Source organism: Hipposideros armiger, unplaced genomic scaffold, assembly GCF_001890085.2.
Source record: "Hipposideros armiger isolate ML-2016 unplaced genomic scaffold, ASM189008v1 scaffold_160, whole genome shotgun sequence".
NCBI lineage: Eukaryota > Metazoa > Chordata > Mammalia > Chiroptera > Hipposideridae > Hipposideros > Hipposideros armiger.
In genome coordinates, this window is record NW_017731510.1 from 1,085,319 (window position 1) to 1,102,582 (window position 17,264).

Sequence of the window (17,264 nt, forward strand, 5' to 3'; positions counted from 1 at the left end):
AAAAAAAAAAGAAGTGAATTGGTGATGGGAAGGTTTCCATATAGACATACAGTAGTCCCCCTTTATCCACGGTTTCACTTTCCACAGTTTCAGTTATCCATGGTCAACTGTGGTCCAAAAATATTAAATGGAAAAATTTTAAACTGCACACTGTCCTGCGTAACATGATGAAATCGTGCACTGTCTTGCTCTGTCCCTCCCAGGACATGAATCATCTCTTTGTCCAGCGTCTCCACGCTGTATACACTATCTGCTCGTTAGTCATTTAGTGGGCTCCTCAGTTATCAGAGAGAGAGAGACAGACCACATTCACTGAAGTTTTATAACAGTATATTATTATAATTGTTTCTATTTTTATTAGTTGTTGCTAATCTCTTACAATGAATTAAACTTTATCATAGATATGTATGTATACGACAAAACATAGTATATATAGAGTTTGGTACTATCTCTGGTTTCAGGCATCCACTGGATTCTTCGAGCCCCTGCATATGCGGGGAGGAGGGGTAGGGATACTGTATTTTCTGCAATTTTAAATTAGGTTAATTATCAAGTATGGAAAGTACTTAAGAGCTATGGCTTTAGTCAGAATATTTGGGTTGAAATCCTAGCATTTCTAACTGTGTAACTTTGGGCAAGTAACTTAACCTTTCTGATCTCGGTTTCCTCCTAATGTCAGTGCCTAGTTCAAAACGTTGAGGTTAACATTCAAAGATGTGATATGACATAGAAGGGCTCATAAAATGTCAGCTATCATTATTACCATGACCCAGATAAAAGTGACATATACAGACGTATGTAATTATTTCATAACATTTATTATGTTTAAATTCTATCCTAATTTCAAATTTATATATTTTAGTAACTATCATTAATGCCTTTTAAATATTAGGGAACTATAAAAATGAGATGTAAAGTTCACATTAACATAAATTAACTGATTATCACTTCTAGAGAGGCCAGATTGTAAGTAAAGAATCACCTGATGTGGTTTGTCTGCTCGCTGAAAAAAGTCACAGTAAATGTACCCCAACAATCCTTCAGATTCATGAACCACCGCCTGGAAAAAAAATTTTTTAATTGAGTGGTGACTGAGGCCATCAGAAACTCTACAAGTGGAAAAATATCCCTAACATAAGAATCTCTATATAACTCATGCACAGCCACCATTATAGACATTTCATTGCTTTCTACAGCCCACATTACCTGGAAATACCTTCTATTTCCCTGTCATCTCTCAACGCTTTTGATTTGGGAATTCTGTCCAGAGGAAACCCTCCTCATTCGGGCCCTCCGCTCCCTACGACACCGCTACTGCACACAGCTCTGCAGACTTCAGAAACCAACAAAAGTAGCTGGGAGTAAGTGCTGGCTGGACAATTTAGCAGCAAAATTATTTCTCCTTCAAATCTCTGAATGTAATGATGTATGTTCATACAAGCTATAGCCCTCAAACACAGAAAAAATGAAACAGCTTCTAGCCTCTGTTGAAGATCGGTAATATTCTCATGGATGCCCCTCTCCAAAACTGGGCCTATGAGAGAGACCCGGCTCATAGGGGAGAGCTCAAGCACTTGTCTCCATCTTGCCTTCTTTGTCTTGTCACAACTCAACAATTCTGCCAAAGAGAAGCTGAACTGTATGTTTTAAAACGTCCTGCATGCATATATTCATTAAGTCAACAAGCATCTATTAAGCACCTACTTGGTGCCAGGAACTGTTCAAGGTGTTTGGGATACAGCAGTGAACCAAACGCAAGAAGTGCTGCCTGCGTGGGCTCACGTCCTGCTCTGGGGAAACTTCTCCCCTCTGCACTCTGTCCTTCTGCTCTTCTGTTACCAGTTTTTCTTGTCATTATATCTCTGCATCTTATCAATCTCTATAATTTCTTAAGTACACTATTTACAAAGAGATAGATATTTAGGTAATGAAGGACAGCGATGAAATGTGCTCCATTCTATGCTTTCAGTAACACCGTCACACCGAGCCGATGCTCACAAAACGTAGCGAAGAGACAGTGAGATCATCTTTGTTTCTTCAAATATAGTGACAAGNAGTTTCCAATAGCTCTTGAATTCTGCTTCTTCTAGCCAACACTGCCAGTGCCTTAGCTCTACCCTCATTACTGCTTGACTACATGCTTGCAGGCCTTCATTTAAACCCTACTAAGGGCTGAGCAAGGCCACAAGTTCACAGGTGGAGTCCACGGAAGTTGTGCCACTGTCGGCCGAAGGCTAATGAGGAAATGGGTTGGGGAAGAGTTGTATGACAGTCAGTGGCCAGGAGTAAACACAACTCCCAAGAGGAAGTGTGACAGCAAAGCCCAGTATAAACTATGCTAAGAAAATGCTCCAGTCACAAAAGGTGGTCTAGTAAGCGAGCTGGGATTAAAAGGTATGTGAGGGCAAGAAGAATGCAGAGACAGACGGGGAGCAAATTCTAGGAACAAGAACATTCCTGCATCTTTTTCTGTCTCTCTCGCCCTTCTTCCTTCTACTCTTGCCACACCCAGCATCGCACCAATGCCTCTTCCTTCTGGCTGGAATTACCTTGTCCTGAGCTCTGCCCTAGTTCCCCTAAGAGCCACAGTGAGTACTGGGCTGTTGTCTCACTTATTTTTGACTGTTTTTCGGATGCTGAGAACAGTGCTTGGTACATAATGAAAACTCAACAAGTACTTTCTGACTGAAGGACCTATTTATGTCCTTAGTGTTTCCTCAATAAATACTTTTAATGAGATGGATGAGAGCTGCTGATAGCTGACTGACAAACTGCCCCCTTGACATATTTTTTTCCAAGCCCTAGTCCCCCAGCGCTTCCAAGATGAAGCCTCTTCCAATGTCCTCAGCAGTTAGCTGGTCTCCTTCATGGTCCACGCACTGTGTGTGTGGCTCTGCTCCAACACGCCTCATGCTCTGCTACCTCTGAGGACGGGCAGGGGAGCAATTAGAAAGGGGGAATTTAATCAGGTCTTCCTAAGCACTCCCAAATCCCCAAATGTGGAGCCATGGATGGAGCACGCTATTATTTGATGGTTATATAATATGTTATTGGCTGAGTTGCCAAAATTTCCAGAGCAATTCTTTGCAATAGATGGGTAACTAACTGGATTATAAATATTTCAATTTTGTCATCCAATACCTGATAGATTATAATGATGACTAACTCAGATTAGTTATCCAGAAACTCATCCATTATTCTGCAGTTGACAATAATGGTTAGAAAAAGTCAATTAAAAAAAAAATTTTGACCGAAACACATTATGCCTCTGGGGACATAATCAGAAGAGTCACAGATAAAGGTGGTTTGGGCCCTTCTTTTTTTTATTCCATTCATTCCTTCATTTAATTTCTTACAGTGCTTTTTATGTGCTAGGCATGATTCTAAAGGCTGACGGTGCGAAGATGAATATAATTTTACACCTGCCCTCAGAAAGGAAGTCTGAGGGGGGAAAACACTAGCCAATGTAATATTATATAATCCAAGTTCTGAGAGTAGGGAAAAAATATATTTTCTGAAATATACATGGACAGTAAATTATACAGTGTTGATAGTTATGTTTAACTTACTATAAGGTATCTCAATTTAATCCTACTTTCCAGAATTTAAAATTTTTTAACATTATAAAGCACTATTTAAATCTAAACTTTAATATTAAGGAATTTTCAGACTTATCATCATATAGACCCTAAGCATATTGGGAAAATATGGCAATGTGGTTCAGTTTTACGAAACACCATAAAAATTCAGACCAAGAGAACAAATATTCAGAATCATAAAGGAAGAGGAAAGAGGAAAGGCTTTTTTGAAGCAAGGCAGCTCTGAAGGCCTCTTTTGCTAGAGAGTTAGTTTTCATCTCTGGAAAACAGGACTAAAGTGCTTTCCTCAGGGATGTCCATGAGGGCTACACAGGATATTATCTGGCACATAATTAAGGGCAGCTATTTGTCAACACCTGACTATATGCTGTGACTATGACTCTTTAGACTAGTCCCCTACTCCCCCACCTCCAAAATAGAAAGGGAATTAAAAAAAAAAACCGGTAGAAGGTTTCTGGTACTGAGAGAGGGTGACAGTTCTGAAAAAAGCACCGACTTCAACATGACCCAGCAGGTCATAAACGCTGACGACCACAACTCAAAGGACTGTACTACAATACTAGTTTTTCCTACCTGCCCCGTTTGATAATGTCTGGCAAACTGGTTAACCACGCGATAATCATTTGCAAAGTACTCCATCAGAATAGAAGGAACTTCAGCAAAATCAGTGGGGCACCTGGTCCCTAAAATGGGGGAAAAAGAAGAAAAGTTGGCACGAATCAAAGCAAGATATTCATCTAACTTTTTTATGCATTCTTTTAAAATTTTTATTGGACTTCTGATGAACTATGATAAGCTTTAATTCATTAAATCAGTATTTCATTTCTATAAAATTATTGCACATATTTGCAGAAAAGTTTATTATAATCCTATACATTTTCCTATGTATCAAAAGTAAAGCAAAATATTTGCACAGCTGGATAAAACACCTTGTAAAGCAGCGGTTCACACCTTCTACCAACAAGCCTGTCTTCAGCTATGCTGAACTATACACGAAACACAAATTAAAACATTCTGACATTTAATATAGCATTTGTATTTAATTCACAGCACTCCACCACCAAATGCTTTTATCCTTCATTTGTTTTAAAAGTACTTTCTTTTATCCATTGATTGCATCTTATAACATTCAGTCCTCAGTGCAGAAAAGCAACATTTTAAACTCAAAATTACTTAAAGCAACAAATCACATAAGAACTTTTTACTAACATTTTATGATTCTGTTTAGCCCATCTGCAATCTTTTCAAATACCTTCTCCTCCCCCCAAATACTGTGTGTATAAAGTTAGTTAATAAATACTGAATGCGGACAATTTACCAGGCGGTCTAAAGCTGACCACACCTGATAGTGAGCTTAAGACTTAGACATAAGACAACTAAGAGCAAAATCTATAATATCACCAAGATGGGCATAGATCAGCATGAAAAACTATAATTTTATATAGGGAAAAGTATAAGAGAAATAAAAAGTACCTTACCTTACTTTTTCAACATGCTTTAATATGTTTTCTAACTGATTTTGGATAGGCAATGTTCATTCACATACTAACTCTGTGCGAGGTATTATTCACACGCACTTATAGCCACACACTTAAATTCCATATAAAACATACAAAACATACATTGCTACAAACCCCAAAGACAGGCAACTGACACTTAGTCCTCAGTGAGAACTGTTAGCAAGGAAGGAAACACATCTAAGAGGATTGGGCTGCCCAACAATTGGGAGGACAAGATGAGGCCATCTGTGATAAATGACCACAGGACAATATGAAATGATCAGATTTTCTAAATAAAAAGCATTTTTTCCAATTCAAAATAAAATACAAGTTTTTAAAGAACTGTATTAAATAAACGTCAACTCTTCAGGACTCACCAGTGACGTGTTGGTAACGAGTACGTCCCAGCATAGAATGCATCGCATGGCCCATTTCATGAAAAAGATTTTCCATCATTCCGGGAGTCAATAAAGTTGGTAAATTCCTTGAGGAATGGGGAAGATTCAGCATAAGAACTACGACTGGGAGTTGATAGTTTCCATCTTCTTTTAACCTGCCTCCACGGATTGTAAAATGGCAATCCTATGAGAATCAGAAAACATAACAGAAAAAAGTCTTGGGTAAAATAGTCTTAATCAACATAAACTTATACCAAAATGTATGAGTTCAAATTTTAACTTAATGGTATTCTTATTCTACTTATTTTGCTATAGACATAAATTTTTTCCAACTTTTCATTTTGCCAATATTTTATGTTTTAAAAATACCAGTAATCCATTGAGCTTATGTTGATTAATTCATTCACTCACTCCAAAAATATGTATTGACATGATGTGGTGAAAACAGCATCATTACAGAGCTTAGATCCATGCCCTCATGATGTCCACAGGAAAATAGGAAGGGACAGGCATCGATCTGCTAAGGGAAAGGACGCTAATATTTATTGAACCCCTTCAATGAACTAGAAAACACTTTCCATACCTACTGTCTTTATTCCTTGAAAGTGATGAGCTCTAAACTCTCATAAAGCAAGGGATCTGAAGTAACTCTTCTGGAACAGGCTGTGATTCACTTACATTTTATCACTTATTCTTCACAATAACCCTATGAGGCAGGAATCCTACCTTTCATATAACATAACTGAAACTGGGTCTTGGAAATGTGAAGTCATATACACCCAACGACACATAGGTAGGATTGCTGCATCTTGGATTGGAACCCAGGTGGAACCCTAGGAGCCAGAGCTCCGAATCACTGGCCTGGACTCGCCACCAGCCATTCAAGCAAAGAGGAAGAAGAACCCAGGACTCAGTGAGCGATGGCCTAGACTCTGGTCCCACCTTCAACACCGACCAGCCAGCCCATCTTGGAAACCAGTTTGCCTCTATGAGCTTCCTCTCTACCCTGTCCAATCCCAGAGCATTTGCCCAGATTTCATTAGCTCATGTCTGTTAAAATGCTTTGAAATTGTGATTCATTATTCACATATAAGGTACCATTATTTCTGTTATAGCTTATAATCTGAACTCTTCACATTTCCCATCAAATTGCCTAAAACTGTTGAAGATGGTTGACCTGCCAGTACACAGCCAAAGTAAAGGAATGAACCTCACATATCCCACGTAAGAAGTGAATTGGTGGGCCAGTTGAGTGGCTCAGTTGGTTAAGACTTGACTTAAGAGCGCGAGCTCTGAGCAACAGGGCCACTGGTTTGATTCCCACATAGGCCAGTGATGCTGTGCCCAAGCTGAGCTGCCACTGAGCTGCCAACAGGTGGCAGGATGGCCTGCTGGTGTAACAACAAGATTGCCTGTTTGATGGTGGGCTACACCTACCNGTCCAGAGAGCGTGGAAGCTCTCGCCTCTTCCTGAGTTGTATCCTTTTATAATAAACTGGTAATCTAGTAAGTAAATTGTTTTCCTGCATTCTAAGAGCCATTATTTCAAATTATCAAACCTGAGTGGGGGGGTCACGGGAACCTTCAATTTATACCGGACAGGCAGAAGCACAGGTCTTGCAATGGCATCTGAGGTGGAGGGCGGAGGAAGCAGTCTGGTGGAATTGAGCCCTTCACCTGCGGGGTCTGCGCTGACTGCGAGCACTGACTGTCAGAATTAAGATGGCAGGACACCTAGTTGGTGTCTGCCGAGAACTGGAGAATTGGTCAGTGTGGGAAAAACCCCACACATTTGGTGTTACAAGTGTTGAACATTGAGGAAACAGCTGTAGGTGGGTAATCAAGCCCCAGGTCTACACAGGAGCTTGGCTAGTTCCATTCAGATACACAGAATTACACAGTCCTGGGAAAAATTCAGTGTGAAAGAGATGAGACAACTTTAGAAATGGAAAGCAGAAGTTATGAGATGTGCTCCCTTTTAGAAATGCCCCTAAAACTTGTGAACAGATCAAAAGTCTTGGGCAGAGACAAAGAGATCCTGCTTCCTCGAGGGATCAGTATCTGGAGGTAGTGAGGCAAGGAGGAGAAAAACTCTGGATACTCCAAATAATCTGAGTGAGGGACAGCCTAGCTTCCCCATGGAGATGTTCAGGGATGGGGCCAAGGGGCAGGCATTCAGACTATGGAATGGAAATGCTTGGCATTCTCATCTTTGGTGTAGGGGCTAAGGCTATCTTATTTCCTTGAATCCAAGAACACATTAATTTTTTTAAGTACCTATGATTTTATAATACGTGGGGAGAGGGGCACACTATGCTGTTAAACATAAATAGATAGCTAACAAGAGATCTCAGTTTCAGAATTAGTAAAATATTTTTTAAAAATTTGTATCATCTACTAAAATTAACTCAAAATGAATCAAAGATCCAAACTTAAGACTTAAAACTATAAAACTCTTAGAAAAAAACATACAGGAAAAGTTTCGTGACATTGGATTTGGCATTGATTTCTTGGCTTTGACAGCAAAAGCACAGGCAACAATAGAAAAAAAATACATAAATTTAACTACATCAAAATTAAGAATTTCTGTATATCAAAGGACACCATCAACAGAGAGAAAAGGCAACACAGGGCCGGCCGAGTGGTACGTTGGTTAAGAGTTGGCTTGGGACACCAGCTCTGAGCAGCAGGGCCCCGGTTTGGATCCCACATGAGGGCCAGTGACANGTAAACACTGTAACAACCACCTCTGTGAGAAACACAGGGTCAATAAATGCCCAGAGTCTTACCAGGAAAAAAAATTAAAATATTCACACCGCAAATAAAGTAGGCCCTAATAGGAGACAGGTGGATTCTAGGCTTGAAGTTATTATCAAAGAAGTCAAATCAGAAGACAGGCTATAAATTAAAATCTGATGCAAATATAAACTTCTACAAGATGGGAAGGGGCTGGAAGGAAAGGAAAGGTGATTGATGCAGTGAATTCTGGAATTAACCCAAAAGGATATTCAGCACAGCAGGAATATACAAAGTAATGACAAATGTCCCTTTAACTACAATTTGTCAACATATGAAGATTCAACCTTCTAGCAAGTTCCTAAAATTTTTTTTTTCAGAGAACTTTGCTGTTATACATTTACATTCATTTCAGGCATCAACTGATTTTAGAGAACAATGTTTCTTTTATACAGTGTCCTAAATCAGAAGTGGTGATTTGGATGTTTCGTGAAGCAGGGAATAAGATGAGACACACTGACACACTGCATCGAGATAAAGTAACAAAACTTTACTTGAACTGGGATGCTCACCAGTTTTCGAACATCTTCACACCACACCTCTCCTTTTTCAGGCTGCTCTGCATATAACGAAATCCCAAACAGTTTGTTTAACAAAATATTCAGGCCTTCCATGCACGCTCCAAGGGAGAAAAATGGGCAGTATAAACTGGGCTCAATGTTATACCTAAGAGAAAGAGAAGAAGTTCAAAAGATTTTTGTTTAATTCAGTTTCTTAAGGTAAATTCAGATAGCTTTTCATTTAAATTTTGAACCACAGTAGCTTAAAAACGATTGAAACATAAAGGTGTATTTCTATCTTTTAAGGGAATTCCAGATTCAGTTTTCTTCAGAAGAAAAGCAGTCTTATTATTACTAGTAGTAAGAGTAATACGAGTAATTAAGGTCGACATACCATTCCCTAATCTTCATTCTTTTCAGGTTATTTAGCCTCTCTCTGACTCAACTAAGTACTCTATCTCAATTACCCACACTACACACAATTTTTATTTTAAACATGCTTATGTACAAAAGCTGACCGTTTGAGCTGTAATGGTAAACCTCACTTTATGAAATGTGTTATAATCTAAAAAAGTTGTGACTTAATAGCACATAAATGTTAAACAAATACAAATCCTGAGGCACACCAAGTGAACTTAAAGTTCATATCCGGTAAAATATTGTAAAAGGAAAACATCTCTGTAATATAAACAATTAAATCTTAATTTATCTGTTTTGTAGTTCTATATTTTAAATGAAGGACAGCATGCTGGCAAGGTTAATTATTCTTCATCCAAAAACAACTTTTTTTATGCCCTATTCCAACATAAACCAAAGCACATCCAAAACATGTGATGTAAATGCTCATTTCTGAGTCATTAAGTCAGGCCAAGCTTTATAACCACAGCCAGAATGAACGGATCTAGAATAACAGTAGGTACTTATTCTATTTCCACTTTCTGAGATTAACAAAACATACATATAGAATATATACAAACTTATGCTTATTACTAAACAGGTGATTCGATTTAGTGCATGAGCATAAGTTATACCACAAATGAAATTTCAGCTATAGAAATCTACAAATTGACAACTTAGTTCCTGATCAATTTTGGGTTTTTTGTTAAGGTGCCCATTTTAAATAGTGTTATTTAAGACATCACATTTTCCACTTTACAATACAGTGCTTGTAAAGTGCATCATTATTTCCTGTCCTTGTGCACATATTCCATATTCAAGTATCAAGAATGCCCAGCTATTTACTATAGAGCAGCTCTACTTTAAAACTGCCATGGAATTTGCTACAAATTTGGGTCCTTCCATATGCCCAAGTTTGGCTTTAGCTGACTTCTTCGATGGTGGGCCCAGAAGAGGCACCACCAGATGGAGGGGCTCCACCAGACCCCAGGCATCCCTCCGGGCCTGCCTCCCTCCCTCTGGCACAGCTTGGTAATGATGGGGTTACAGACTTTGCCCAGCTCTTTCTGCTGATGTTCAAATTCTTCCTTCTCTGCAGGCTGATTCTTAGCAAGCCAGTTGATTATTTCATTGCATTTGTCAAGAATCTTCTGTTTGTCCTCATCATTGATCTCGCCTTGAAGTTTTTAATCTTCAACAGTTGCTTTTATGTTGAATGCATAGGATTCAAGTGACCTCTTGGAAGGCACCTTGTCCCTCTGCTTCTCTTCTTCAGCTTTGTCCTTCTCAGCTTCCTGGACCATGCGCTCCATGTCTTCCTTTATCGATGACCTTTATCATAAGTGATGGTGATCTTGTTCTCTTTTCCTGGTCTCTGATCCACAGCAGACACTGAGCATGCCATTGGCATCAATATCAAAAGTGACTTCAATCTGAGGTTCACCATGAGGTGCAGGAGGTATGCCTGTGAGTTCAAACTCACCAAGCAGGTTGTGATCCTTGATGATGGCCAGCTCACCATCATAAACCTGAATGAGCACACCTGGCTGGTTGTCAGAGTAAGTACTCAAGGTCTGTGTCTGCTGGGTAGGGATGGTAGTGTTGTGCTTGATGAGGACAGTCATGACCCTACCAGCAGTTTCAACACCAAGGGAAAGAGGAGTGACATCCAACAGCAGCAAATCTTGAACATTTTCAGATTTGTCTCCTGACAGGATGGCTGCCTGGAGGGCTGCACCATAAGCAACAGCCTCATTAAGGCTGATGCCCTTATTCAACTCTTTTCCATTGAAGAAGTCCTGTAGGAGTTTCTGAGTCTTGGGGATATGGGTAGAACCACCCACCAGGACAATATCATGGATGTGGGACTTGTCGAGCATGGCATCCCCAAGGGCTTTCTCTACAGGGTCCAGGGTGCCACAGAAAAGGTCAGCATTCAATTCTTCAAATCAGACACTTCATCAAATCAGGTGATGGAGGGATAGAAATCGATTCCTTCATAGAGTAAGTCAATCTCAATATCGGTCTGGGTGTTGGAAGAGAGAATATGCTTAGGATGTTCACAAACAGTATAGAGATGACGGACAGCCCGCTTGCTCTCACTGTCGTCCTTCTTATGCTTGCGCTTGAACTCTGCAATAAAATGGTTGACCACTTGGTTGTCAAAGTCTTCTCCACCTGAATGGGTGTCCTCAACTGTAGATTTGACCTCAAAGATTCCAACTTCAACTGTGAGAGCTGACACATCAAAAGTGCCACCTCCCAAGTCAAAGATCAGCACATTTCTTTCAGCTCCAACCTTTTTGTCTAAGCCATAAGCAACAGCAGCATCAGTAGTTAGCTCACTGATGATTCTAAGTACATGGAGACCAGCAATAGTTCCAGGATCTTTGATGGCCTGACGCTGAAAGTCACTGAAGTAAGCAGGTACTGTGATGACAGCACTGGTCAAAGTCTTCCCACATAGGCTTCTGCGATTTCCTCCATCTCTGTCAAAACCACAGGTAACACTTCTTCTGGATAGAAACTTTTTGTCTCTGCCTTGTATTGTACTTGAACCTTGGGCCTGCCAGCACATCATTCACCACCATGAAGGGCCAATGCTTCACATAGGACTGAAAAACAGCATCATCAAATCTACGTCCAATCAGGTGTTGGGCATGAAAAACTGTGTTGGTGGGGTTCATTGCAACTTGATTCTTTGTGGCATCATCAATAAATCATTCGATATCAGTAAAGGCGACATAACTTGGGTGGTTCAGTTTCCCTGATCATTGGCAATTATTTCCTCTTTTCCATGCTGGAAGACACCTACACAAGAGTAGGTGGTGCCAAGCTCAATGTCAACTGCAGGTCCCTTAGACATGGTTACTTGAGTGTAGGTGCGGCTTGTGAAGAAGGGCGATCCCTACAGCTGCTCTGCATTCAATGAGACCATGATCAATTTTTCAGAAAAACAGAATCTCAGTGTTGAGAGAGACAGTAGTGGTTCAGCGTCATCACTCACTGATTCATTCGCTCATGCAGGCCATCAACACACCAGCTGGACGTTGCAGGTGAGGAATGGGAAGAGAGTCTATCTCTAAGGAGCTCACAGTGAAGGAGGCAGGGAAGTGAACTGACTACATGTCTCCTGAGCCTAGAACAGTGGGCAGAATAGGTGCTCAATAGACACTGTTGAAGGAACAAGTTCACAAGCACTGCCCAGTGGGACAGCAATAGAAACGATGACTTCACTTGTGGGGGTAAGAACAGGGAGGGGGGCTCAGAAAGAAATTAAGAAGAAGGAGTTTGCTGGGTGGGGTGAGGATGAGGGATGAGGAAAGGGAGAAGGAAGAAGGAAATTCCAGGGAGAAGCACCAGCGTGACAACAGTATGAAGGCATGAAATAGCCCGGTAACTTCTAGTAACCAGGTGGTTAAATACGAGTATTCATGATACGGGGGATAAATGGGAAAGGAGACGGAGAGGCGCCTGGACACAAGCAGTCAGGTCCAGACAACTGAGGACCTGTGACACCAACCTAAGGAACTGGGATTTTATATTGTAGGACCATGATCTCTCAAGTTTTTTATTATGTACCCCTAGCAACAAAATAATTTTTGAGTATTCAACCTTAATGTAAGTACATGTATAAATTATATGTATGTGCTATTGTTCTACATTTCCAAACAAGAAAGAAACATTTTTATAAAGGGAAATAAATCTAAATGGAATTTCTAATAGTTTTATGTCCACATCCTCAATGGGCTGGTTACAGATCAGGAGACGTGGGCGATCACTTCTGTAGGCAAGAGAGAAGCAATCTGATGCTTTCTGGGATGCTGCAAGGTTGACAGCATGGAGGGCTGAATGCAGGAGTGGCGGGGATAGCAGACGGTAAACTAATAAGGGTCTGAAGGAGGGCAAGAGCAGTGGGGTCAACGATGAGGAGGCAGATTTGAATTTTCTTTTAGTTGAAACAGTTTCGGGACTGTGTGAGTGACTGGATTTGGAGGGTGAGTGAGAAAGAATGGTCTAGAAGCAGGGTTCTGGCATGAGCAGATGGGTAGACAGAATCGAGGAGTCATCTAATCAAAGCAGTGAACACAAAAAAAGAAAGAAAGGAGGAAGGGAGTGTTTGTGGGAGAAGAATGGAGGGCTCACAAAAAATAAATTCAGCTTGGAGACACTGACTTGGAGGTGCCCACAGGATGTCAGGCACTCAGGACATTGAGACTGAGGAGACCATCGTTCATATGTGAGCTAAAGCTGTAGAAGGAGATGGGGCCATCGGGGAAGGGTGACGTGGGGTAAGGAGAGCATCCCTGAACTCCCAAGATAAAGGGTGGAGAGGAAGACAGAAGAAAAGTTAGAGCTGTTAAGAGTACTGAAAGAAGGGAATATCATGGAAATTGGGGAAAAAATACGGTGTAGAAAAGGAAATACTCAAGGCCTCTAGCCTCTGGTTTGGCATGGAAGGAGCCTGTGAGGCATTACTCCACCCTAACAAGTGAAAAGCGGGACAAACTGAAAATCAGTTACTCTTCGTAGATCCTACAGAGAATACAGGTCACAGAGCAAATCACTGTCTCCATAACTGGGAAGACAGGCAGGTGGACAGAGACAATCACAACACACATGATTCTCCAATGTGGACAGTCTGAGAGCTAAAAACTCCAGGAGACCCAGTTTAAGGGGGGAGCCCCACATTTTTACGGGTTTTATCTGAAGCTGTACCAGGTTCTCACAGTGAAGGTCAAGAAAAATTCCCCCCGTTTCCAGCAGGGAGAAGGAAAAAGCAGCCATTACAAAATACAACAGAATATCCTGTTACTCTTTTTTGTTTGTTTAGATTTTTTAAATTAAACTTATTGGGGTGACAGTGGTTAGTAAAATTATATAGGTTTCAGGTGTACAATTCAGTAATACATCATTTATATGTCGCATGATGTGTTCACCACCCAGAGTCAGTTCTCTTTCCATCACCATATATTTGACCCTTTTTTCCCTCTTCTATCTCCCCTCTCCTCCTTACCTTCTGGTAACCACTAGGCCTGCTCTCAAAAGAAACTATCTTACCAGAGCCTAACCTACCTGGGCAAAGAAAATATCTAAATGGAGACCCCTGTAGCCTTCCTGTTTCATCAAAGCAGGGGAGCTGAAAAGCACTTGTGAGAGTCACAGCCAAAGGGCACAGACTCACTAACAGACTGAGAGCTAATGACAGGACTTGAGAATGCATCCCCTGCCCACACGTCACCACCACATCAATACGGCTCCTGCAAAATAACAGGGGGATACAACTAAAAGAACTGCTCAGCTCAGACCATATTTAAGTAGAAGTCTCCAGAGAAACCCAAAGACAACAGAGAAAAGGAAAGTTAGGCTTCCAATAACACAGCTACTGCAAAAAGTAAACATAACCTAACCCCCAGCCAGATAAACACAGAACCTCACACTAAAGCCCTATTTATTTATTTCAGTTCCCTTTACCTACTACATCATGTCCAACTTTCAACAAAGAATTTCAAGTCACGCTAAAAGACAAAAACACAGTTTAAAAAGACAGAACAAGCATCAACCCAGATTCAGGCATGTCACAGATGTTAGGATTATTAGATTGAGAATTTAAAGCAACTATGATTAATATGCCACAGACTCAAAAGGAATAAGTAGAAAATACACTAGAATACATGGTAATGTAAGCAAAGAGATGGAAACTCTAAAAAAGAGTCAAAAGAAAATGCTAGAAATCAAAAACATTGTAACAGAAATAAAGAGTGCCTTTCATGGGCCCATCAACAGACTGGATACAGCCAAGGAAACAATCAGTGAGCTTGAAGAATGTCAACAGAAAACTTCCAAAACTGAAATGCAAGGAGAAAAAAGAATTAAAAATACAGAAGAGAACACCCAAAGAATTGTGGGACAATTACAAATGGTATAATGTACACATAATGGGAATACCAGAAGGAAAAGAAAAAGAGAAAGAAACAACAACAAAAAAATTTATGTAATAATGGCTGAAAGCTTTCCAAATTAAAGACAAACACCAAACCACAGATCCAGGAAGGTCAGAGAACACCAAGCAGAAACACAAACACACACACACACACACACACACACACACACACACACCACTTTGGCATATTATATTTAAGCTGCAGAAAAGAAACAAAGAAAAAAATCTTCAAAGAAGCCAGAGGGAAAAAAATCACCTTACCTATAGAAGAGAAAGGATAAGAATTACATCAGACTTCTCTTCAGAAACCATGTAAGCAAAGAAGAGTGTGAAGTGAAATAAAGTATTGAAATTTAAAAAACCACAAATCTAGAATTCTGTATCCAACAAAATTATCCTTCATAAGTGGAGAAATACTTTCTCACATACACACACACACAAAAAAAAAAATTGAGGAAATTTCTCACTAGTAGACCTGACTTGCAAGGAATGTTAAAAGAAGTTCTTCAGGAAGAAGGAAAATGATATAAGTCAGAAACCTGGATCTACATAAAGAAAGAAAAAGTGTTGAAGAAATAAATGAAGACATAAATTTTTTTTTTTACTTTTAAATAATTAACAGATAATAGTTTGTTCAAAATAATAACAATGTATTAGGTGATTCTACCTTATGGATAAGCGAAACATGTGACAAAATGTTATAAGACTGAAAAGCATTGGGTAATTGCACTACCATGAAGCAGTATAGTATTATAAGAAAGTAAATTTAGATTATTTGTAAATGTATATCGTAAACTTTAGGGCAACTACTTTAAAAAGTTAAAAAAAAGAGAAAGGAGAAAAAACTGAAATCATAAAATATTCAATTAAAATCATAAAAAGCAGAAAAAGAGTTAAAGACAAAAAAAGAAAAAAGAAAACAAAGAATAAGAACAATGAATAGAAAACTAATAAATATGGTATATATTATCCAATTATATCACTAATCACTTTGAACATTAATGGTCTGATATAACAATTAAAATACAAAGAACATCAGAGTAGATTACGAAAGCAAGATTCAACAATATGTTGTCTACAAGAAACTCACTTTAAATATAAACACATAGATAGGTTAAAAGTAAAGGGATGAAGAACGATATGCCATACTGACACTAATCAAAAGAAACTTGGAGTAGCTACATTAATTTCTGTCAAAGTAGACTTTACAGTAAGGAAGGTTATCAAGGAAAGGGATGAAGAGGGGCATCACATAATGATAAAGGGGTCAATTCTCCAAGAAGACCAACAATCTTTAATGTTCATGCACCTAACAACAGAGTGTCAAAATACATGAGGCAAAAACTGATAGAACTGCAAGGAGAAATAGATGAATCCACTATTATTGTTGGAGACTTCAACATCCAGCAGGCAGAAAATTAGTGAGGACATCGTTTAACTCAACAGCACCACGAATCAACTAAATATAACTGACAGCTAGAGACTGCTTCATACGACAACAGTGGCATACAAATTTTCCTAGATATCACTTGGAACATTCACCAAGACAGACCATACTCTAGAAAATAAAACACACCTTAACAAATTTCAAAGAATAGAAAGCATACAATGTATGTTCTCCAACCAAAATGGGATTAATCTAGAAATCTATTACAGAAAGATAGCTGGACAATCCCAACGTATTTAGAGATTAAACAACACACTCCGAAATAACACATGGGTAAAAGAAGTCTCAAAAGAAATTTTAGGATATTTTGAACAAAATAAAAATATTACTTACCAAAATTGTGGGATGCAGTGAAAGCAAGTGTTTAGAAGGACATTTATAATAATAAATTCAATATATTAGAAAAGAGGGGGCTGGTCGAGGGGCTCAGCTGATTAAGAGCTCACTTGGGAGCACAGCTCTGAGCAGCAGGGCTGTGGTTCGATCCCACATTGAGGGCCAGTGACACTGCCCTCTATAGCTAAGATGCTGAACAACAGCTCGACCTGGAGCTGGGCTGCTATGAGTCGCCAGTGACGGGGTAGGCTGCAGGGGGGCTGCAGTGGGCTGCCATGAGCTAAGTGAGTGGCTGGCAGACAGCATGAGCAGCCGGCAGCTGGTGTGAGCTGCCGGGAGCCGCTGTGAG

The 17,264-nt window shown here is 39.7% G+C and overlaps 1 protein-coding gene and 1 pseudogene across 1 annotated transcript in view; both read right to left on the minus strand.

The window, feature by feature from the left end:
- The window catches only part of MIPEP (mitochondrial intermediate peptidase), a 207,202-nt gene that overhangs the window by 116,032 nt on the left and 73,906 nt on the right, over positions 1 to 17,264 (minus strand). Inside the window, 3 exon segments of the mRNA XM_019651433.1 lie at positions 4,173 to 4,282; positions 5,476 to 5,680; positions 8,787 to 8,958. Coding sequence (XP_019506978.1) covers positions 4,173 to 4,282; positions 5,476 to 5,680; positions 8,787 to 8,958 — 487 coding nt within the window.
- On the minus strand, positions 10,111 to 12,054 carry LOC109387498 (heat shock cognate 71 kDa protein pseudogene; annotated as a pseudogene).